At 44.8% G+C, this 23,316-nt stretch overlaps 1 protein-coding gene across 1 annotated transcript; it reads left to right on the top strand.

Annotated features, from left to right (window-relative positions):
• The first annotated feature begins 896 nt into the window (after positions 1 to 896).
• Positions 897 to 23,261, top strand: fbxw5 (F-box and WD repeat domain containing 5). Its single transcript, XM_062554652.1, has 10 exons — positions 897 to 993; positions 2,345 to 2,540; positions 2,838 to 2,995; positions 3,407 to 3,590; positions 8,605 to 8,753; positions 9,822 to 10,157; positions 11,241 to 11,424; positions 12,831 to 12,978; positions 20,760 to 20,972; positions 21,246 to 23,261. The coding sequence occupies exons 2-10, from the start codon at positions 2,354 to 2,356 to the stop codon at positions 21,550 to 21,552; spliced, it is 1,866 nt and encodes a 621-aa protein (XP_062410636.1). The 5' UTR covers positions 897 to 993; positions 2,345 to 2,353; the 3' UTR covers positions 21,553 to 23,261.
• Positions 23,262 to 23,316: the final 55 nt, after the last annotated feature.

Genomic DNA, 23,316 nt, shown 5'->3' with positions numbered 1-23,316 from the left:
AATGTAATGTAACATCAGTGTTCATTTTATTGTTACTTTCCATGAGCATTACAACAAAACAGTTTTTGATGTATTTGTGGAGGAAGGTAGGCTTTATGGGCTGGGCTATGGAGGGTGTGGAATATCTTACAAAAGACTGTGTATTGTAGTCAGGCTATACTGTAATGACTCATAATTATACACAAGAGCTTGCCTCATCTTAGTTTTTACCCATTGCATTATGCATTATCTTTTTTTTGTTCCCCGATTAAACTCCTCCTCTCATCTTTGTAGTGTAGACTAGTGGATAACTGGTTACCCCAGTTTCTCAATTGAGAATGATATTTTACAGCACTGTCTTACTGCAATAACAGCAGCATAGCAATGTTTAATCTCTGCTCTGTCAGATTACAATGTGTAACAGTCTCATTGTGTTTAACTCTACACAGCCCACCTATGGCCTAACCTAGGTCTAGGATAGGCTAGCCTAGCCTATCTGTCAATGCAACAATTCATCTTTGCACTTTATCAAGTGAATTTCACTTGATAAAGATAACCTATATCATGAGCTGGCGGTTATTATTATGATTTTGATTATCACTGGTAGAAGTAGTAGGCTAGCTGTTATCGCAAAAGACTGACTATATTTTTATATATCTAGCCTCCTCTAGGTTAATAAAAAAAAGCTTATGGATTAAGTTAATCCATTATCTGGGAAGCTAAATAAAAAAAGAGAAAACAAATGTGAAGTAAATACATTAAGTTCCCATATGAGAATGATTTAATGAAGATATCTTAAAATATCCTTAAGATATTTTACATAAACCAGTCCTCTTGACTGCCTAGCTGCTAGCACATCTCTGCTATCGACGAGCTGTAAATCGATTCGTACTGTCTGAATACTAGGGAGAAGAATCGTCCCTGACCGGTGTAACAGCTTGTTGTTGTCATTTTCCTGACGAGCTAGCCGATGCTAGCCTTTGTCGTATTCCTGTAAATATTGCTATTTGGCAGGTACGTTTGCAACAATTGATGTTGGCGTTTGTGCTATTAGAACAAAAACGTTATGTAGACTACCATAACGATGATGCACGACAAATTCATTTTGTGGATATGGTTAGCTATTTACCTAATCAGCTTAGCAAGAGACCCAGTCGTTAACATTAGCCTAGCTAACCTTAGCAGCTAGCTGTTCTGTTGGAAGTTTTGCACGCTAACAAGGCAGGTTCCATACGTTTAAATCTGGCCTGACATCAGGAGAATATTCAACATATCACAACTGCAAACTGTAATCTTTAGGGTTCTGTCGTTTATGAACTAGGTTATAGGTGTCTACTATGTTGTCAATGAAGAAAAATCGAGGTATCTTTACTAGGACATGTAACGCCACAGCTTTGTTTTCCTAACTAGCTAACTGGCTGTCGATGAAGCTAGCTCCCGGAAAATGACATTTCATGCGACAGCGAAAATAATATTGTACCCAAAAAGCAAACCGGTTAGCAGGAGGATGGCCATTACATTTTATTAATACGCCATGTGGCATTTTAAACTATCGGCATGAACATCAGCGTGACTTTTATGTCAGAAATGTTTAATAATAACGTTAACGTCAAGGGTCTGCCTGGAATGTCTTGCAAAGCTGGTTAGCTAGCTAGCCAGCTAGTTGAGGTAACCCGATATTGAGAGTACCATACCAATGAATTAGACTGTTGATCAGGGAGAGCTCCAATTCGGTTTGGCATAATCTACAATGAGCTGTTCGGTTTGATGCTGTATTTGTTTTGTCATGATAGACATACTTGAAATGAAAGGGAATTTGTGTCAACAACGAGATCCTTTCCTTACATATAGGTGTTCTCTACTGTACCACATTTGTTTGACAGGACACCCATAGTAGGGAACATCAACCCATCGCTCAAATTAGCAGCGTGCCGTGGTGTGGTCACAAGTTTGTGCTACTGACTCTCAGCTGTCATGGCTAAATCTAGGAAGCGGGATGGCTGCATTATACTTTTTGGGCTAAAAGTTTAGTGAGGCTTAAAGAAAACAATGAAAGATGTTACCATATAAAATCTGTATTGTAAATAATATGAACAGAAATGTGTGTATAATGCTTGGCATTGTGTAAGCATAGTACGTTTAAACCACTGGCAGCCTACACAAAGTGTGAGACCACAATTTAGGATAGAACCTAGTATCGCCTTCCTTCTGTAATCTTTTATACTCTAGGCTACAGCTAATAGGATCAGTAAAAAAAAATATGGTCAAAATGCATCTCTGTGTGAAGTGTGGCCTTCCTATGAGCTTCTGTTGTTGTAAAGGCAGCAGTCTGCCCTGTACAAATATCCTTTTTTTTATGTTCTAGGATGTCAGGATGGAGGACGTCCCTGCCCTGCCAGACAGCCTGGTGCTGGAGATTTTTCACCATCTTCCCCATGATTCAGTGCTGAGCGCTGGCCTGGCCTGCCACCAGTGGTTGGCGGTCTCCCGGGATGAGTTCCTCTGGAGAGAGCTCTTCTACAGCTACTATCGCATCCCCCGGTCCGTGCCAAGGCATCCAGGTATAGCCTACATCTTCATACCTTGGCTGGAGCAGAGCTGTACACTGCCAAAGGCTAGACGTTTACTGTTTATAACATGAGAAAGATGGTTTTTTTTTTAGTTTTTTTTAAACAAATGATGATGATTGTTGTTATCTGCCTATAATTATTTTGTTAGCAGTGGTAATTTATGATGATGATGATGATGATTATTATTATTATCATTCATTATCATCTTAGCTATTAGAGGGAGCAGTAGTGAGTGCTTCTGTATCCTGTATTCTGAATCATCTCCGTCTCTGTCCCCCCTCCACCCAGCGGCTGTGTCCTGGTACAGAGAGTTCAAGCGTCTGTATGACTGTATCCCGTGTGTGGAGGTGCAGACACTGAACGAGCACCATGACCAGGTGCTACACCTGGCCTTCTCCCATCGGGGCCACCGCTTCTCCTCCTGCTCAAAGGATTGCACGGTCAAGGTACGCACTCGCAGGGCTACAGAAATACACAAAAATGAGGAAAACATTTGTAGATTACACACACACACACACACACACACACACACACACACACGAAAATGCGTTCTACTAGCATTGTAAAGAGGCGTATAAGAATTGCAGTTACATGATGTCTATGTGAAAATTATAATTTGATCCCTGACCTCTTGATCACCACTTTTAGCTTAGGTGGTTTTTAATTCACATTTAGAGTATCTTTGTTAACTCAGTGGTAACCTCTAAATAATAATTTTACTGTATGTCATTTGTACTTTACATGCTTTAATGTGAAATAATGATTCGACTCCTGACTCAATGGTCACCCCTGTGACTCTGCTGCACGCATTGATATCGCTATCTCTCTGATCCCTGTCCGTCTGCTACCCTCTGCAGCTTTGGGACACAGAGCGGCCGGACGGCACCATATCACTGGTGCACAGCTCCAGCATGCGGGATTTCAACTGGGGCTACACGCAGTTCTCGCAGTTCAACGCTGATGACACCCTGCTGCTGGTGTCTGGGGTCTACCTGGGCCCCCACCACTCCTCCTCGGGGGAGATCGCTGTCATCAGTTTAGGTGGGTGCTTGCTTTTGTTTGGTCCCTCTTTCTAGTCTTTCTATTTCTGGTTGTTGTCTTTAGTCAAAAGTGTAGACTGCCTCTCACTCTCCCAGACCTCACAGCTCTCTCTCTCTCTTTCTGTTCTTCTTCTTTTCTTTCTTTCCTTCTCTCACTCTCTGTCCCCCATTTTGTCTGTCTATTTCTGTCTTGGTCACGTTCACAATACTGTTGGCCTCTATGGCTGAGGCGGGGTGCTATTTGATTAGGCGCGTTCAAGTTGGCTGCGCAGCACAAAAACTGCGCAGCACAAGATGCACGTGGTTAAAAATCTGTCCACGATGGTCTAGATGGGCGTGTTTTCGACTCGGCAGTCGGTATCACATGGCCTCAACTTATCGCGGGAGCAAGGCGTGGCCAGGCGGCTGCTCCGCAAAAGAGCAGCCGGTCTGGAGGTGCTGCGGAGAGCAGCGGAGCCTAGACCCTGCCTTCATGACGTCAGGTCTTTGCCCTAATTGGCTTTTACATCCCTGACGTGTGTGCAGGTGTTTAGATGCCTCCCCATATCCACAAGAGTCCGTGCGGGTCCGTGCCTCGTGATTCGTCACATGGTCAAGTCTAGCCAAGTCTACACTACGGGAAGTAGAGAGTGTACAACTTCATAGCAGCGTTTGCATCCCCGCCCCTGCTGCCACCGGCAGCTCTCGTTGCTGCAAAAGGTCATTTGGAGTTGAACTTGAACACGGCTATTATGTGTTCAGGCTCAGGACATCACATGATCACTTTAAATGAAATTAGTCAATTGCTTGATCTGAGGCAGACATAACCTTGCAGAATCAAGCATCAAAGAATCATACATAAGCAAACAAGCACACATTCCCCGTGAATGATTGTTGAAGGACTACCATGCTGAATAGATTATTTCAGTTAAGATATTCAGTTTTCAAGCACTTTTCAAGAATTTTGCAGGAAGGTGTGTTTATTTATGTTTATGTTTAAACTTATTCGCAGCAAGCTTATGCAAAATTCAGAATTGAATTGAGAATGACTCCTAAATTCCAATTCAGTTCTTGAATTCAATTCAAGCGCTGAATTGAATTCCACTTCCTCTCAGTCCAATTCCAACTCCAATTGAACTTCCTGTGGGGCGGAGCCAATTCAATTAAAATTTCAATTCATTCCAATTCAAGCCTGATCATACCTACCTTCAGTATTCCTAGAGAAATTCCACGCAGGGTTTCATTTGTGTTTGGGGGACAGGCTGGACTACCTACCGGGAGAGACCGTTTTTGCGTAAAATCCCTGACTTCATCTTTTAATATAACAGCTTCAAAGCCATTTTGATGGTAAACAAACTTGTAATAGGCTTGTCTTTCACCTAGCATAACCATAAGGCATAGCTGGTTAGCGACATGCAGACAGAAAACCAGCCTTGTAACTTCAGTGGGGTGCCCTACGAAGCAAGTTAGATAAATCTAGGTTATCTAGACATATCGAGGCTGCACAAAGCCTTAACTCGGGTATTAAGTTAAGTGATCCTACGACAGCAGGGGCCTCATTTATAAAAGTATCGCGTAGAAACCATCGTTCATTTGATCTTAGATCATTTCTGATATGATCGTACGTGTGATTCAGAGAAACGAACGTACGCACAAAAAAAACGTGCGTACGCCACTCTTGCAGATGTGGCCATTATAAATCGCAAATGAACGTGAATTTGTGCGCAGCCGGGTGATTTTAGGTCTCCGCCTTGTACACGCCCCCTCATCAATATCATTAGCATAGGCTTTAATGCAATCAATGGCTAAGTTGTACCTAAAATACATATATTGAAAACTGTAAAGGCCTAGCCTATGCCATCTGATGTTAACCTATGTTTATGCGCTGTTAGTTCGAATAATTAATTATAATTTTCCAAGCAGCGCTTTCTGGAAAGAAATATGCATCCATGTCCATTGTCCTCTGCTTGCTTTTATTCCTTCTGCTTGCAGTAATGTAATAGGCAATGTGTGGCAAATGTAGTAGGTTTACTTTGGTAATAGAACATAGTAGGCTACCTTATGACGGAAATACCTACAGTACATCATACTAATTTAGGCCTATATGTTATGGTACAGTATGGCGTTTCCAATATGACCCAGGGTTAGATACTGCCCATGTAGCCTACGGCGGACTACATTATAAGCGAGATACTGTATGTCATGTAGACCGAACGTTTATGGATAGGCTATGTTTTTACTGTATAGCGAATAGTAGCCTATAAGTAGTTCACCGGTCATTCTTCATTCATTCTGCGCGTCGGGATTCAAGCAATATCGATGTCAGCGACTGTTTACTTTCAAGAATGTCCAGTGACCTTTAGGCCTACCTTTATATATTTTTATATTTTAGCCTGCATTATCCTAATTGTTATTATCCACGTATTGCCATCTGGTCTTGGGCACTGCCATCAGACACAGGCTATGCAATCAGACGCGTGCTATAACTCATTGCAACTCGGCCGCAATTATGAAGATGCAAAACTCTGCTTTTCAGAGGATAGATTATGTCTATTTACCTTTATATATTTTATATAAAGTGCGTAACCCATGAATTCTGTGATCACGGTAATGCGCCTGTGCGTGCGTTTGATAAAGGCAACAATGCAATTACCGTGAGAATGGAATGTTAACACCAGATTCTTGAATTTCCCCTTGGGGATCAATAAAATATCTATCTATCTATCTATCTATCTATCTATCTATCTATCTATAGATTATGTCTATTTGCGATGTAAAGATGCTGAAAAATACCTGTCCATATATAGCCTACGTTATAATATTATCTTTCTGTTGTGGAGCTTGGAATATCATGAACGCAAGTCATATTTCCCTCTTCTAAACAAGCGTAAATGGACACTTTATGGTCAATATCGATGGGAACATTAAATATATAGATGACTCTATGGCCTGCCTGCTTTTTTGAATGCTATGAAATAGATAAGATATAGCCTAGGCATGGCACGGGTGTAGTAGTAAAATAAGAAGTGGGTAACCCATGAATTCTGTGATCACGGTAATGCGCCGTTTCATAACGCATTCAGAATATGTTTGATTATGGTAGAGGATATTATCAAGTGTTTATAAAATAGATAGATAGGCTAGATAGATAGATAGATAGATAGATAGATAGATACTTTATTGATCCCCAAGGGGAAATTCAAGATTGGTGGATTAAATGGTTCGTGTTGATGAGTGTTCATATTGTGAATGCAGATAATACAGTGTGCTTTTTCAATGTTAAAAGTTGAAATAGGTGAATACGTCTTTGGAGAGGTTGATAAACTCTATTTTTGAAATGCCTGGGGTGAATAAACTGCGTTTACTTACTTTTAGCCTCCACTTTTAGCCTCCACTACAATATTATAGGATTTTTTCACTTTCCTTTTCCAACCTTTAAGAATTAGTTAAAACTTTAACTTCTATACTTACTACTTACAACTTCTGCTGATATTGATCATGCATATGGTAGAGAACTACATGAGATCGTTGGTCTTCTTGGAATTTTGAGAATTCATCGCATTTGGACCTCAGATTACTTGCAGTACCCTGGCACTACCACAAGGAAATGGTCGTACGTCAGGTTGGAACCTGACGTGGAGATAAGCACTTTTCCACGTCAAAGACGGTCTTTATAAATCTGAGCGTTGGCATGGATTTGAGCGTACGCACGGTCTTAGATCAAATCTGTGCGTAAGAAAGTTTTATAAATGAGGCCCCTGGTATGTGATAAATTTGTCAAACTAGGCTTTCAGCTCAGATCTGTGCGCGTTCTCGTGGTTGGGGTGATTTTGACCAATCGGGAAACGTGGAGACGCACAAGACAGCCTAGGTCTAAAAACGATTACTTCCGCATTTATGAGCGGTAGCGAAATCTAGGGTGGTCTTTTTTAGTGTCTAACCTATAACATCAAAAAGTCGATGGTCATCAGATATTGTATGGCATGCATGTCCATAGTAGTGACATATTTGCACGCACAACATACTTAAAAGCGCCTTCGAGATTCAAAATGTTTGCAGAGGCGGGGCCGAACCTGTTCAAAGTATGACAGATTAGCACACGTGAGATAACTTCGTTGTTCAAGATAATGGATTGGTTAGAATTGGTCAGAGGGCGGTGATATTTCACGATTTGAGCTATAACTAAGCACATAACCCGCTCCCGAGCAGGTTTGGTTGCGAGCATAAGATACCATGGTGATACAGCGACGCTCAAACAAATCCACTTTCGTATGACAGCATACCCTGGTTTTGAGCGCAACATACCTCGCTAAGCCACTAATCGAGCTTCGTAGGACACCCCACTGGTCTTGTCGACCTGGATACATGTCACGGGAATCGTGAAACATTACTTGGTTAGTAGATAGTTAGTAGTATTTGCCTGTTGCTAGTGCTTTGGCTCCAAAGCATATGCAGCGTGTACATAAAATATAACATTTTAACTCTAGGGGGAGCTCTAGAGACACCAAAAACAGAGCCTTATATATCTACAGTATATATGGCTCTGACCAAAAACAGAGCAAAAATACCCAAAACTGCATTGGATGATTTGATTTGATTTTAATGTCCACACAGCCAGGCTGGTGGAATTTGTTATCAGTACAGGTTCCAACATTGGGCTACATTAACATATACACTACAGTGTAGCATACAGACACATTCATACATGATACAACATAGATACATAAATACATAAGGTTCATCCTAATCCATAACAGAAATAACAAATGAATCATTAGTAAATTGCAGTTGTTTGTACAGTAGCAACAAGTTGTTGGATTATATATAAAACATAGAATGCACAATAAAATTGTAGGTAATGCATTGCTTTTATGGGCTCTTCTATGTGGGCCTGGTTACAGTATGTTTTATGTATCCTGTTGGTTGGTATGTTTAAATTGTAAATACAGTTTCAGTAATCCTGCTTTTCACTGAATGTGCACACTCTGCATTATACATTGTTTTATGTGTGTGTATGTGTGTGTGTTTGCTTGTAGAAAATTACACGCTTCTGTCCCGAGTGCGGAATAAGCCCTATGATGTTTTTGGCTGCTGGCTGAATGAAACCCATCTCATTTCGGGCAATCTACACTGGATCGGTAACATGACCTCCTGCTCTGTGCTCTGGCTCAACAAAGCCTTCCAGGTCTGTACTCTCTCTGTCTTCCTCTGTCTCACACACACACACACACACACACACACACACACTCTCACTCTCTCTCTCTCTCTCTCCCACACATACACACATACACACACACACACACAAACACAAACGCATTGCATAAGAGAGACGGACATTTACAAGTACACATCCATGTACAGTATATTATGTAAACACAAAGATACAGACACAGACATCCCATAAAGACAGTCCTGTCCCATCAGATATGCTTTGTTTGGAGAGTTGTTTCTGGTTTACATGCAGGCCATCCTCCCCGTGAGATCCATTAATGGCCAAAACATTTGAAGCATGCTTGTAGAGCAGTGTTTTGTTTGCACTGGCTGCACTTCAGGCCGCCTGAATGACACACTATGGTGAAATATGACCAAATTTTGACATACATTATTGTACATAAATTGTACTGACGGTACATAAATTGTACTGTCCCTGTCTCTGTGGTCGGGGTCAGTATTGACCTTTAAGATTTTTGCTGAATCACATGGGAAACTGTTCATCAGAATGTTTGTGTACCTGCAGTGTGTCATTCATCCACTAGAGGGATTCAGTCACCATGTTTATTGCTGATACTTGTAGTGTTATTAACATAATCACATGATGAGTTGCAATTAAATCACATATGACATGGAGATGCCATTTAGTTTGTTCTTTTGTGTGTGTAAAGTTTTTAGTGAAGAGTGTATAAATACCCTTATTTAAAAAGATTCTAAATAAAATTGTGCAATATCGCTCTCTAGTGGTCAAATAACCTACTTTATGGAGTGCTCCTACCTATAAGTTGTTGAGGAGCTGGGGTATATTACTCCATGTAAGTGGCAATAAGATTGTAGGTATCAGACATATCTGACTCTGAGTACCTAAGGGACCAGAAATTGTTGTATGACTTTGTATTTTCCTTATATTCCTTATTTCCTCATACTCCCTGACACAAAGACACATATGGTTCAAACTCATACTGAAATGCAACTTTGTCTGTTTACATCCAATGTATAGAATATCTTTGACTTAAAGAAACACTTCCCTCTCCTTGAACAGGACGTGGAGTCTGAGAACGTGAACGTGGTCAAGCGCCTCTTCAAGATCCAGAACATCAATGCCAGCACCATTCGCACGGTCATGGTTGCCCACTGCCGGCGCCACGACACACCGGACCTTCTGCTGGACTACGAGGCCCAGTCGCAGGCCCGCACCCTGGCCCAGCAGGCTGGCCACAAGAACCAGCACCAGCCGCTGCTCTTCGACCTGGGCGGCACGGACAGCGAGGAGGAAGGGGAGGGGTGTGACGAGGAGGAAGACGAGCAGCAGCGAGGCGATGGGAGGCCGGCTCACCTGCCCCACGTTAAGCTTGGCCCACTGGAGCAGGTCATCCAGGTGTGTGTGTGTGTGTGTGTGTGTGTGTGTGTGTGTGTGTGTGTGTGCGCGCGCGTGCGCGCGCGTGTGTGTGTGTGTGTGTGTGTGTGTGTGTGTGTGTGTGGGGAGCAGATGGCTGTGCACTTGCAGAGGCATTAGAGAGAAGGATGATTGAGATTGAAGTTCATGTTCAACACTATCTGTAAAAGCAATGGAATGGGTATCGCTTGTAGTCTTTAGTCTACTCTGCGGTGCTCAAGGAACAGGATCGTAGAATCAGCAACAGGCCCTGGACCACTGAGCCCAGGGATGGACCAGAGCACACACATGTAGTTTTTGGAGTATTTAATAGGCAAACTACCATTTCAATGCACAGCGTCTTTCTCACTGTCCTGTTTTACTCTTTGTAGAAGTTAAATATCTTGTAATTATCATGGTGTCAGAATGTAATAGGAGTATGTTAATTGCATACCTAATGATGTTGACAATTATACTTTGTAGTGTGTGTATGTATGTGTGTCTGTGTGTCTGTGTGCATGTATCTGTATGTGTGAGCTTGCATTCATGTTCATGAGTGCGTTTGTTTGTGCATGCATAGTGTACAGTCACTAAATGTACACATACATTAATTTATTGTATGGTCCCCCATGAACCAAATTATACAAAAATTTGCACGCATTCAGGGTATCATAATGATCCTACACTTCAAATTTAATACATCAAATGAGTGGAAATGGGATGGGTTGGCATGGCCCCTGAAAATGTGTGTTTGGCTGGCTGTAAGTCTGTCTGTCTGTCTCTATATCAGCTATTCTATGTATTGTTGCTTTGCTTTTGTAGTTACTATACACAGCATGCTACTGAAGCTCTTCCTCCTGCATATTTTTCACCTTTAATTCCTGCTTGACTTTTCATTGCCTCACTTACACCCTGTTCTCTCATTCAGCTATTTCTCCTCTCTGGTCAGTTATTCTCTGCCACACTATTTCTGTTGTGTGGTCATTTATTTTCTTTCCTCTTGTTTAGTCATTAATTCTCTCTCCCTCTCCCTCTCCCTCTCCCTCTCTCTCTCTCCCTCTCTCTCTCTCTTTCTTTCCCTCTCAGGGTCGGTGCAGTGGGGTGGCTGAGGAGCGGGAGCTGGAGACTAAGGTGGCCATGTTGATGGGTCAGTCTCACACTAAAGTGTGCGACCCGTCTGCACTCTCCAACTGCGCCACAGACGGGGCCGAGGACAAGACCTACCTGCTCTTCACCACCGGCAGCCTTACCTACTCCCCCCACCAAATAGGTGTGTATGTGGATGTCTGTCTCACACCTGTATATTTTCCCATTAATCACAGGTGTTTGCATGTCTTTCTGTGTGTGTGTGTGTGTATGTGTGTGTGTTTGTGTATAAATGTACTTGTCAATACCCCGATAGGTGTGTGTATGTGTATTTATTCATGTATGTGCGAACCTATTCTCCTCACCAAACATGGATGTTTGCGTGTCTGTGTTCATTCTTATCAGTGACCTCCAAGATATAAAAGTGTTTTTTTATATGCATGTTCAGACTCTTAACCTCACTATTGCCTGGTGAAAAATCCTTGAAAATATTTGTCCTTTCTGATAAAGATAGGGGCACAGACATCCTGACATTGTTCAGCGGGTGATTACAGGGCCTTGGACTGGAGACTGATTTCATTCCAGAGTATTTACACTTTTGTTCAAAAGTTTGGAGTCACTTAGAAATGTCCTTGTTTTCACCATTACTGTCGTACGTGACTGTTGGAGAAATAAATGGCTGATCTTTAATGGAATGTCTACATTAAGTATACAGATGCCCATGATCAGCAACCATGCATCCAATGTTCCAAAGGCACATTCTGTTTACGAATCTGATATCATTTTAAAAGGCTGACTGGGAAAACATTGGAGAACCCTTTTGCAATTATGTAAGCACATAATGTAATCTGAAAACTGCTTCCCTGATTAAAAAAAAAAACAATGCAACTGGTATTCTGTCTATAATGGAGTGGAATGAAAATGTCTAAATGACCCCAAACTTTTGAACGGCAGTGTACTTGAAATTGTATCTGATATCGCAGAGAATAAAAAAAAAATAAGATTGCATATTTATAACAATGAAATGAAATTACGCAATAAATGGCCCCAGTCGGGGCGCGACTGGCTGGGGCACCTGCACCGCACGCCGGCGACCCGGGTTCGATTTCCGCCCTGTGGTCCTTTCCGGATCCCACCCCTACGCTCTCTCCCACTCGTTTCCTGTCACCCTACACTGTCCTGTCTGATTAAAGGCATAAAAGCCCAAAAAAATATCTTTAAAAAAAAAAGAAATTACGCAATAATGAAATTGCGTAATGGAGCTTTAAAGAGGAACTATGCAGGATTAGCGATTTCATCTCTGGTTTCGGTTCCGTTTTGACGTTTTCGCTCGTTTTATGCTTGCATTTTCTCTGCAGAGCTTCCCCGACAGCTTTAGCGTGTTTATTTATACATGTATAGGCTATATTTAAATATATAAATTGCAAGCGTGGTTCTTCGTCTCAGACTTCCAGATGTAAACAAGGAGCGATCGTCTCCTGCAGAAAGTTGCATAGGGTCTCTTTAACCCATTCATACTTACTAAAGAGGGTAAGATTGTTATTGTTGTTGTTGTTGTTTTTTGTATTAATGTCCTCTCTATTTGTGAAGGCATCAAACGCATCATGCCGGACCAGATGACCACCTGTGGGCCCGTTCTGGGTGAGGAGCGCAGCACAGACGAGTTCTTCGACTCGCTTGATCATGTCATCGACATTCACGGCCACATCATTGGCATGGGCCTCTCCCCGGACCACAGGTGAGTGAGTTAGAGGACCTCAGGGATTTTGTAATTACAAGGTTCTGCAATTTACAGTCTTACAACATTTGTAATGTGTCTGTTGACACTGAGGGAAACCACACTTACTCCACCCTAACGAGAGAGACGGATCAAAAGCCAGGAATTTTGACACTAAAGGAAACCACCCTTACTCCACCCTAACAAGAGAGACAGACAAAAGCCACAACAAATGTAACACAACACTGGTTCTATTTCATACTTCCAGACCGCCAGAGGCGGAAACAGAGTGGAAGATATCATGCGCTCGCGCATTGGCTACGAGAACTTATTGATTGGTTGTCATCTCGTGACCTCATGACGCCCTGATATTTATATATACCTACTGATACGTCATGATCTTTCTCTTTTTCATTCTCGCCTGGTAGAGAACTTCCCAGAGACTTGTGCAGCTTAATTTTTGGGCATAGCTATCTGCTCCCCACCTAGCTGTAGTCTACGATTGGATTTACCGTCAGCACAACGAGTACCTATTGGTTTCCAGGGTTCCCTCGTTTGGTGCCAAAGATAGCCTGAGCAAGCATTTTGAATTGGGACTTCCACGGCAGGTAAGTTACATCTTGTAAACATTATATTGCCGGCGAGTACCTTTGGTTTCCAGGGTTCCCTCGCCTGGCTTATCAAGCTCTGCTCCCAAACGAGTACCTTTGGCTTCCAGGGTCCCCTCGTTTGCAACGCTAGCTTCCCTGCTCTTGAACTTGCGTTGCCGTGTTACCAGCACGCTGTTGATTCATTTGGCGCTACTTAACGACCTAGCCGAACTTCGTCGGCTTTGTGCTGTTTTCTCCACGCGTCTGGAGCTATGGAGCATTCTGCTTTCTGTTCACAATGCTTGGCTGGGATGGACATGCTTGACGGACACAACCGTTGTCCGACGTGTCTGGGTAAAGAACACCTCAGAGAGGCGTTATCTAATCCCTGTCCGGAGTGTAGCATCATGCCACTTGAGCTTCGTCAACAACGCCTTAACAGCGTGTGTCCAAATGAGGGTTTGTCTAACGTTTATGTGCAAGGCACTAAACGTAAACATTCGGACGGCGAAGAGCAACCTAAAGCAAAACGTAAATCTTCATCTACGCTAGCTAAGCGTATGGATGAGCTGACCACAACAGTGCAAAGATTACAAGCACTTTTGACTGGTCCTACTATTTCAGCGGTTAATGAGAGCCATGCTGATGGAGCAGACTGTGCAGCACAGGTAAATGCTCATGCTCATGCTCATTCACATTCCCTGATGGCGGATACAGAAGAGAGTGATGTTGTGTCAGTGGCTGCCACAGATTCCCTCTTCAGTGAAGCTTTTGGTCAGCCTTCTGCCATCGGTGTGGATCTACCACTTTCTCAGCTTTCCCCAGTGCCCTCAGTTAGTGGCAGTGAGCCGGGAACAGGGAGTGAGGTATCATCGGTAGCTCTGTCTCTGCGTGACAATATTAAAAGGGCGCTTGCAAAGTTGAAGCTGGATGCGCCAGCGGCGGCGGCGGGCCCTACCAACCTCCTGTGTCGCTCTGTGCCCGGGACAAAAGATGTGCATCTACCACACTGTAAGGACTTCACCAATGTTGTCTCAGCAGCTTTCCAGTCAGCTCTGTCATTTCGGCCAGATCGTGTTGCTCGTATGCTAGCGGACATGACTGCACCGGATGCCATTGGTCTTGGCTCGATGCCACCTTTGGAGCCCTGTGTGGCATCCCTCATTGTTTCACCTGATGAAGCCTTACGCCAGGATGTGCGCTGCCCTAACAAGGAGTGCAGGCGTACTGATGATGCTCTGGTCAAAATTTACAACACTGTGGCCAGACTGGGTCGTGTTGGCAACTCTATGGGACATCTCTTGTTGGCTTTGCATTCCACCTTGGACACTACCAGTCATGATGAATCTGTGACTGGCCTGCTTGATGCTTCGCTACAAGCGCTTGGCGCTGTAGCTAGTGATTGCGGGAGAGCCCTGGGCCTTCTTGTCCATGCGAGACGGCAGGTGTGGCTAGCACAGTCGCCCTTGCCAGAGGTTTGTCGTAACAACCTGCGCCAGCTGCCACTGACACCAGGCCACCTGTTCGGGCCAGCCGCACAAGAGGCGCTGGAAAGAAGAGTGCGCGTTGCTGAATCCCGCTCACATCACGTTGATCGACAGACAGTCTTTAAGGATTCACAGGCGGTCATACGTCCTCCCCGCCATGTCCCTCAGCGCATGCCCGCGAACTCATTTAACAGGTCTTCCCGTGGTCAGCACACCAGACCTGCCCCTCAAGCACATCGGGCTGCTGCAGGGGCACGCCCGCGTCCACTGCCTATGAGGCAGCCACCATATCAGCGCCCCCCCAAGGCCAATGAAACAGCGGGCAGACGCCGCTGACCGGCAGGGGTCGACGGCAACTTGCTTTACAGCACCCCAGCTGCAATGTTGGAGAGACATCACCACCAACGGTTGGCTTCTGGAGACACTCGAGAAAGGCTACAGATTGCAGTTTCGCCGTCGACCACTACCTTGTGTTCGTGTGTGTCACACCGTAGTAAAAAACCGACAACAAGTTCTTGCCCTCACTGCAGAAGTTCAGCAGTTACTGCAGAAAGGTGCTATAGAAGAGGTAGACCCTCAGGTTCATGGAGGGGGGTTCTATTCCCGTTACTTTCTAGTTCCAAAAAAGGATGGCGGGTTCAGGCCTATCCTGGATTTAAGGCGTTTAAACACGTTCATCAAACGCCTACCATTTCGGATGTTGCGCACTGCCGATGTTATTCGGGCCATAGAACCAGGTGCGTGGTTCATAACAATAGACTTAAGGGATGCATATTTTCATGTGCCTATCGCGGTAGAGCACAGGCAATTTCTCAGGTTCAGCTTTCGGCACAGGACCTATCAGTTCAGGGTTCTCCCATTTGGGCTTTCGCTAGCCCCCCGAGTCTTCACACGGTGTGTTCAGGTGGCTCTGGAACCCCTACAGCAGGACGGCATCTTAGTCCTGCCATACCTGGACGATTGGCTGTTGTGTGCAGCAACACCAGAGCAAGCAACAGCCAATGCCAACCGCCTTTTACAGCATGTTGCGGCACTTGGCCTCAAGGTCAACTGGGAGAAAAGCTGTCTCACCCCTGCTCAGTCAGTAAACTTCCTTGGCATGCACCTGGATTCGAGAACAATGCGTGCCACTCTCACTGGAGCCAGGAGAGAAGCAATTCAACATGCCTTGGCGAGAGTCCGCGAAGGGCGCAGGCTCCCCTACATTCAACTACTGAAGCTGGCAGGGCTGCTTACTGCAGCGACCACAGTGATTCGGCTTGGGTTGCTTCACCTCCGACCATTTCAGCGGTGGCTGATCGCACTGCGCCTATCAGCAGTTCACAACAGGCGAACTTTGGTGCGGGTGACAACAACGTGCAGCTCGTGCCTTCTTCGGTGGCGACAGGAGGGCTTTCTCCAGTCTGGAGTGGGGATGGGCCCGCCTCCTGCACGCAGAGAGGTGGTCACAACAGACGCCTCCCTCACCGGTTGGGGGGGTGTGTGGCAACAACGGGGGGTGAGTGGCCTGTGGGACCCACACCTGAGAGGGTGCCATATCAACGTCCTGGAGTTGCAAGCAGTCTTCCTGACGCTCAAGCATTTCGAGAGTGTTCTGTTAGGAAAACATGTGTTGGTGAGAACGGACAACACCTCAGTGGTGTTTCACATAAACCATCAGGGTGGCACACGGTCCCTTCCATCTCTTCATCTGTCGCGGGTACTTCTGACATGGGCGGAGACACGTTTCCCCTCCCTACGAGCAACGCACATTCCCGGTCACCTCAATGTGGCGGCGGACACGCTGTCTCGGGGAGGGCCGAGGCCAGCGGACTGGCAGTTGCACAAAGAGGTTGTGCAGAGAATTTGGAACACTTACGGCACAGCAGTAGTGGATTTATTTGCCTCGAAGGAGACAACACATTGTCCCCTGTGGTATGCGGAATGGACGGAGACGGAGTCTCTGGGCAGGGATGCTCTGGCTCACGAGTGGCCGAGCCTCTTACTGTACGCTTTTCCACCGATAGCGTTGCTATGGGCAGTACTCAGTCGTGTGCGGGAGAGGGACCACAGAGTGCTGTTGATAGCCCCCAGGTGGCCGAGCATGCCGTGGTTTCATCTGCTGCTGACACTTACAGTAGGTCCACCCAGTCCATTGCCCCTCAGGAAGGACTTGTTGTCCCAGATGGGAGGTTCGCTGTGGCACCCCTGCCCGGAGAGGCTGAAACTTTGGGTCTGGCCAGTAGGGGGAACCAAAGTGTCGTGGAATGTTCGGAAGGGGTCAAACACACTGTTTTGAATTCCCGTGCTCTGTCCACTAGAGTACTGTATGCAAACAGGTGGAAGCTTTTCACTGCTTGGTGTGCTACACATTCCCTAAACCCTTCTGAATGTCCGGTCACGGCAGTACTTGAGTTTCTGCAAAAGCTGCTGAATGAGGGACGCTCTCCGGCTACCTTGAAGGTGTATGTTGCTGCGTTGGCGGCCTATAGGGCACCTATGGAAGGTGTTTCCTTAGGTGCTCACAAGTTAGTAGTGGCTTTCCTTAAAGGTGCTCAGCGGTTGCACCCCCGCACACGGGTTGATTTTGCTTCTTGGGATTTAAGCATTGTTCTTGATGGCTTGTGTTCGCCACCGTTTGAACCATTAGAGCATGCCGATATTAAATGGCTCTCTATTAAAACAGCTTTCTTGTTGGCAATCACTTCTGCCAAGAGAGTTAGTGAACTTCATGCCCTCTCTGTGAGTGCTCAGTGTATGCGTTGGGGCCCTGACCACAACCAGGTTACTCTGTGGCCTAACCCTGCCTTTCTACCCAAGGTACTGTCTCCACAATTTTCTAATCAGCCACTGACCTTGGCTGCATTTCATTCTGATGATTCACGCTTAGCACTGTGTCCAGTGCGTGCTTTACAGCAGTACGTCTCTGTGACTGGCCAATGGCGTGCAACGGACCAACTGTTCGTCCGTTATGGGGCCTGTCAGAAAGGAACGGCCCTGTCAAAACAAAGACTGGCACATTGGGTGTCAGAGGCCATCAGCACTGCCTACCGTTCTGTTGATAGACCAGCGCCGGCTTCTGTGAGGTGTCACTCAACGCGCGCTATAGCAACCTCTTGGGCTGCTTTGAGGGGGATATCTCTTGCCGATATATGTTCTGCGGCTACTTGGTCTTCCCCATGTACGTTTTCCAGGTTTTATAGATTGAATGTGGTATCTCTTCCACCAGTCTCTGCAGCAGTGTTACCTAGTGATTCCTAGGTGCGGTTTGCCTAAACCTGTGTGTTATTCAATAAAGGTGTTGAATTCAGCTGGACTGACTGGAGTGTTTTATTCCTCGTGACTTGGTGGTATAAGTCTTCCACTCTGTTTCCGCCTCTGGCGGTCTGGAAGTATGAAATAGAACGCTGGTTACGAATGTAACCGTGGTTCTATGAATAGTGGAAGACCGCCAGAGTTCTTGGTCACTCGGAATTGCGAGAATGACCATTGAGAAAGATCATGACGTATCAGTAGGTATATATAAATATCAGGGCGTCATGAGGTCACGAGATGACAACCAATCAATAAGTTCTCGTAGGCAATGCGCGAGCGCATGATATCTTCCACTCTGTTTCCGCCTCTGGCGGTCTTCCACTATTCATAGAACCACGGTTACATTCGTAACCAGCGTTTCACATCTATGGAAAGACCAGGGGCTGTTCCAGAAAGGAGGTTTAACAAACTCTGTGTCTAATCCTGATCTCTGGGTTTACACTGAGTTTGTTCACTCTGAGTTCAGCATGTGCCCAATGAATAGAAATGACGAGTCACCATGGCAACTGGTTAGAAAACGTACTCCAGTTCCTACGGCACTCCATTTAAGAAGTTATCCCTACAAACATGGTGTGCACATTTTCGAAGGAAAATGCAGGTTAGTGATAGAGAGGTTAAATTGGTGGGTGCACGTCATCAGAAAATTATTCAAATTATTTGTGCTGTTAATTGTTTTATGAGCGCTATATTGAAAACGTGGTGACATAGCATATACGCTACTTACTAACTGAATAAAGTTATATTTTAATTACAAAATGATAATGTTTGATTGAGGTTAATATTCGTGATCTCACCTGGGCTTAGTCTAGGCTATGCAAATTAATTCGCCCTTGCGACGGACTGATATAGGAGAAAATAACAACCCATGTGTCCAATAATAACTCAGTAGGGAGGAGATATGGAGAAACACTGGGTTTGTTACAGAGCAGGTTATGCGCAGAGTCTGAGATTGTGGTAACTGGCCTAAAGTTTGAGTTAAGTTTCTTATTGGAACGGGAAACCCGGAGTATCCCTCTTCTCGGGGTTAACAAACTCAGATTTTTAACGAAACCTGCTTTTGGCTCCCACACTGATGAGTCGACTTCTTCCACCTGTTGAAAGAAAACATCTTGTGCAAAAGATTTACAGTCATTGTTAACATGAAATTCCCCTGCATGTTTTCTGTATCACTTTCACATAGATCACAATGCTAATGGAATAGAATGGGTAATACAGTACAGTATCAGTAACCTTTCTATTTAGTCACCCTGACAAAAACAATAGGCGGGGACGTCTTGGGTCAAATTGAATTTATTGTTATTGTAATGACGTGTCTGTCTGAGGTCATCCTTGTTTATATTTTTAGCTCTCATTGACACTTCCTGTCTGGATTGTCAGACTGCAGTCATAACATCTGGCTTCTTCACAGCCAAAAGCATAAACAAATGTGTCACTGTTTCAGTTTTTGTAGTGTAGGTATGTGGCTTCAGCAGACTGCAATAGGGAAATACCCCACAAGCCCACTCATCATGCTAAATGGGTTATTAGTTTATTTTTAGGTGTGACCAGACTGTGCCAGTGCAATGACAGATGATAACAAAAGACAATTTGCTGCCAAATGTTTCAGATGTTTTTTTCTATATATATATACAGTACCAGTTCAGTCTTTATCTGTCAGATCTTTATCTTTAACAGCTGAGCAGTTCCTGCATGTAGGAGGTTTTACATCATCCTGACCTCTACAGATAGGGATGTAGCTAAAGGGCGTTTCCAGGAGCATGCAGTGTAGTGTTGTAATTTGACTGGCTTGTTACGTAGTCAAATATCAAGCCTTGTTTTGCGAGAGTAATGAACTGTATCTTTGCAAGTTGTCATAGGTTGATGCCATAGTGACTGTTGCTAGCTAAACTAAAGCAAAGTCCTTTTAGGCAAGTCCCTCCACTCGGCGGCCATATTGCAACGCACTTCGGGCACTTATTGGGCATCTACAGTGTTTTGGGCAGAACTGCGTACGTGCACAGGGCTTCATGACACCAACTTCGCTGCAGCTGCAAGATCACACCACATGATTGGCATGATGTATTTACAGCTCAATGGTGTTTTTTTGCCCCCAACGGCACCTTCTAGAGACAGCACAGCCTAAAAGGCACTACCTTTGCCCTATTCCTAACCTTAACCCCCTCAACCCTCATCCTACCCCTAAACTGAGGGGAGTAGTGCCTTGAAGGCAGTGCTGCCTGGAAGGCACCATTGAGGGCAAATAATACCAAAGACCGTATTGCTCATTTACATGTCAACTTTTAGCAGTGGATGAGGCGGGATATGTTTAGAAGACAGTCAGTACGAACTTACCCTGTATATTTCTATGGGAGATTATGCTGTGCTGTTATGTGTTCCCCCTCATTAGAAAGTCTCTGACTCGAGTCTTTTGGTGGCCCTGCTCCCCTCTCAGGTACCTTTACGTGAACAGCAGGGCATGGCCGGCAAACTGCGTGATCTCTGACCCCATGTCCCCGCCCCCCATTGCCGAGGAGATTGACCTCCACGTCATCGACCTGAAGAGCCTGCGCGAGGAGAGGCGGAGCCTCAGGGCCCACCGCGCCTTCACACCCAATGACGAGTGCTTCTTCATCTTCCTGGACGTCAGCAGGGACTTCGTTGCCAGGTAACCTGGTTCCAACACTCCCTGTGTGTACTCTGGGGTCTGGTTTCTGATTATCCATGTGTCCAAACATCTATATTTCTTTGCATTGTGCCTCACAAACAAATATGAATTAGTAGTTATGTGTTATGTGTATGTAGTTAGTTAAATGTAAAGTTAAATCTTATGCGGGTTTAATGGTGTGCCGTATCAAATTGTGTAAACCAATTTACAAATCTTTACTAACTTTCTAACTTCATTAACATTCTTGACCGCTCTGGCTCTGTCTGTCCCCAGTGGCGCAGAGGACAAGCACGGCTACATCTGGGACCGCCACTACAACATCTGCCTGGCCAAGCTGCAGCACACAGATGTGGTGAACTCCGTGGCCTTCAGTCCGGCCGACCAGGAGCTGCTGCTCTCGGCCAGCGACGACTCCACCATCAAGGTGTGGCGCTCGCCCCGCATGGTGCGCCTGGCCCAGTCCCCGGCGCGGGTCCCACGCCCCCGCAACCTCCTCGCCTCCCTGCTCGCCCGCCGGACCTCCAACCTTAACGCCAACGTCAACGTCAACGTCAACGGTAACGTTAACGGCCAGCCCTGACAGAGCGGGCAAGCAAGCAAGAGAGAGAGAGAGCTGAGGAAAGATTTGGGAGAAGAGCATTTCCGACTCACACTCCAGGAGGGTTTCGGCAGCGGGGCCTGGTGATGACTTCTTGACACTCCATCCACATTGCTGCCTTTAATTCAGTCCTACTCCTTCCCTCTGCTGAGACCGGCGCCTCCAACCTCAGTTTCTTGCAAAGGCCCATGGGAACTTGGAGGACTACTGCAGGTCGGAGCCATGAGGCGCACTTAAAACAGCTTAGCTCTTACTGCCAGAGGGGGAGTAGGGGGGTGGTGGGAAACATCTGACATGGCTGGACTGACCTTATGGAAATGTCTGATTCTTGAGGTGAAATTAACCTTAGAGTGTCCTGGTTGTCCTGCAAAAGACAGGAAGTACTTGCAAGACCTGCAAGACCTGCAAGACCAAGGCATCGGAAGGATTTCACAGGGCGAAAGACATAAAGTGGTGTTTTTATTTCACTGCAATGATTACAGAAAGGATAAATCAGGTATTCTGTCTGAGAGACAGAATGGGAAAAATATTCTCAGTTGTAAGAAGAGGGGGGAAGAGATGACACTACGATGAAGTGAGAAATTTGTGTGGCTGAGAAACGTGTGTGCCGGATCACTTTTGTGTCTTCACGTATGCAGGTTTTAAACCCTTCACAATCCAACAGTGTTGACCTCCATTAACGCGTGCACGTGTGCATGAATGTACGTACATTATACTGTTACAGCTTCAGGTTTGTTTTATTTTTCGTCATTTTTTTTATTTTGGTTTGTTTTTAATGCTCAAATTTCTGTCAACACAAAGAAACCACGCACAGGGTACGAGAGGAGGAACCCAGGAATAAATATAGTGCGAAACTATAGACACCCCTTTCAGTTTTTTACAGTTCTTATACTGTATGGCTAAGCCACGGGATGCATTTAAGGCAATCAATCCTATTGGCCTAGTCTGTCATCTTTTTAGAAGTACCTCATGACCAATCATCTGGATAGGTTTGTTTTTATTTTCATATTCAATCTGGACAAAGGAGAAACAATCAACAAACCTTATGCCGTTTCAAGCAACTTGTAGCGCATGACTGTTGAGTAAAGCTCATCAGTCCATCTAGGGCACAACAAATCTTTTGTTCATTGTTGTTAATATGATAACCCTCCCCCCTTCAAAATGTTTTACTTGTTCCAAAAAAAGAAAAACAAATCTTTTTTGGTCTATGCTTGTGTTGTGAAATTTGCCCTTAAATCTATAAGCATGCAATTGTTTTCCTAGTTTGATGGAGTGGAGGCTTGAAGGTAAAAGTGAGGCCCTCTGTTAAAGATCATTGGTAATTACATACCAACGCTTTCAAATTTGAAGCTAAATGAGATTTAAAAAAAGGAAAAAAAAAAAATAAAACTCACGTGTAGTGATTTGGTGTGAGTGACAATTGTGTATTTTTCCCATTTGATTTTATGTTTAGAAATATGTGGCTTTCGATGGATTTGGTGAACTCTCCCCAACATGGTTTGGTGCAGCAATTTCCCCCTGGTGCTTTCTGTGTCTTTCCCTTTCTTTAAGTATTTGTTTCCTCTTTAGCATGTTTGTCTCACTCAACCCCTATTTTTTTTGTCACGGTCCTGTCCTGCGTACTGAGAAAAAAACCCCGCCTGTGTGATGTTTAAAATACTTTTGAAATAAACTATTTCACTTTTATCTCATCCCGTGTGATGGCTCTGACAATCACACAACACAACACAAACGGAACAACACAAA

Source organism: Sardina pilchardus, chromosome 14 (genome assembly GCF_963854185.1).
Source record: "Sardina pilchardus chromosome 14, fSarPil1.1, whole genome shotgun sequence".
NCBI lineage: Eukaryota > Metazoa > Chordata > Actinopteri > Clupeiformes > Clupeidae > Sardina > Sardina pilchardus.
This window is presented reverse-complemented; position numbering and strand designations above follow the sequence as displayed.

Bases quoted from the DNA above. Each gene is read 5' to 3' on its own strand.
- fbxw5 (XM_062554652.1), top strand. From the start codon at position 2,354: ATGGAGGACGTCCCTGCCCTGCCAGACAGCCTGGTGCTGGAGATTTTT. The intron at 11,425-12,830 runs GTGTGTATGTGG...CTATTTGTGAAG, and splicing joins CTACTCCCCCCACCAAATAG to GCATCAAACGCATCATGCCG. The intron at 12,979-20,759 runs GTGAGTGAGTTA...CTCCCCTCTCAG, and splicing joins GGCCTCTCCCCGGACCACAG to GTACCTTTACGTGAACAGCA.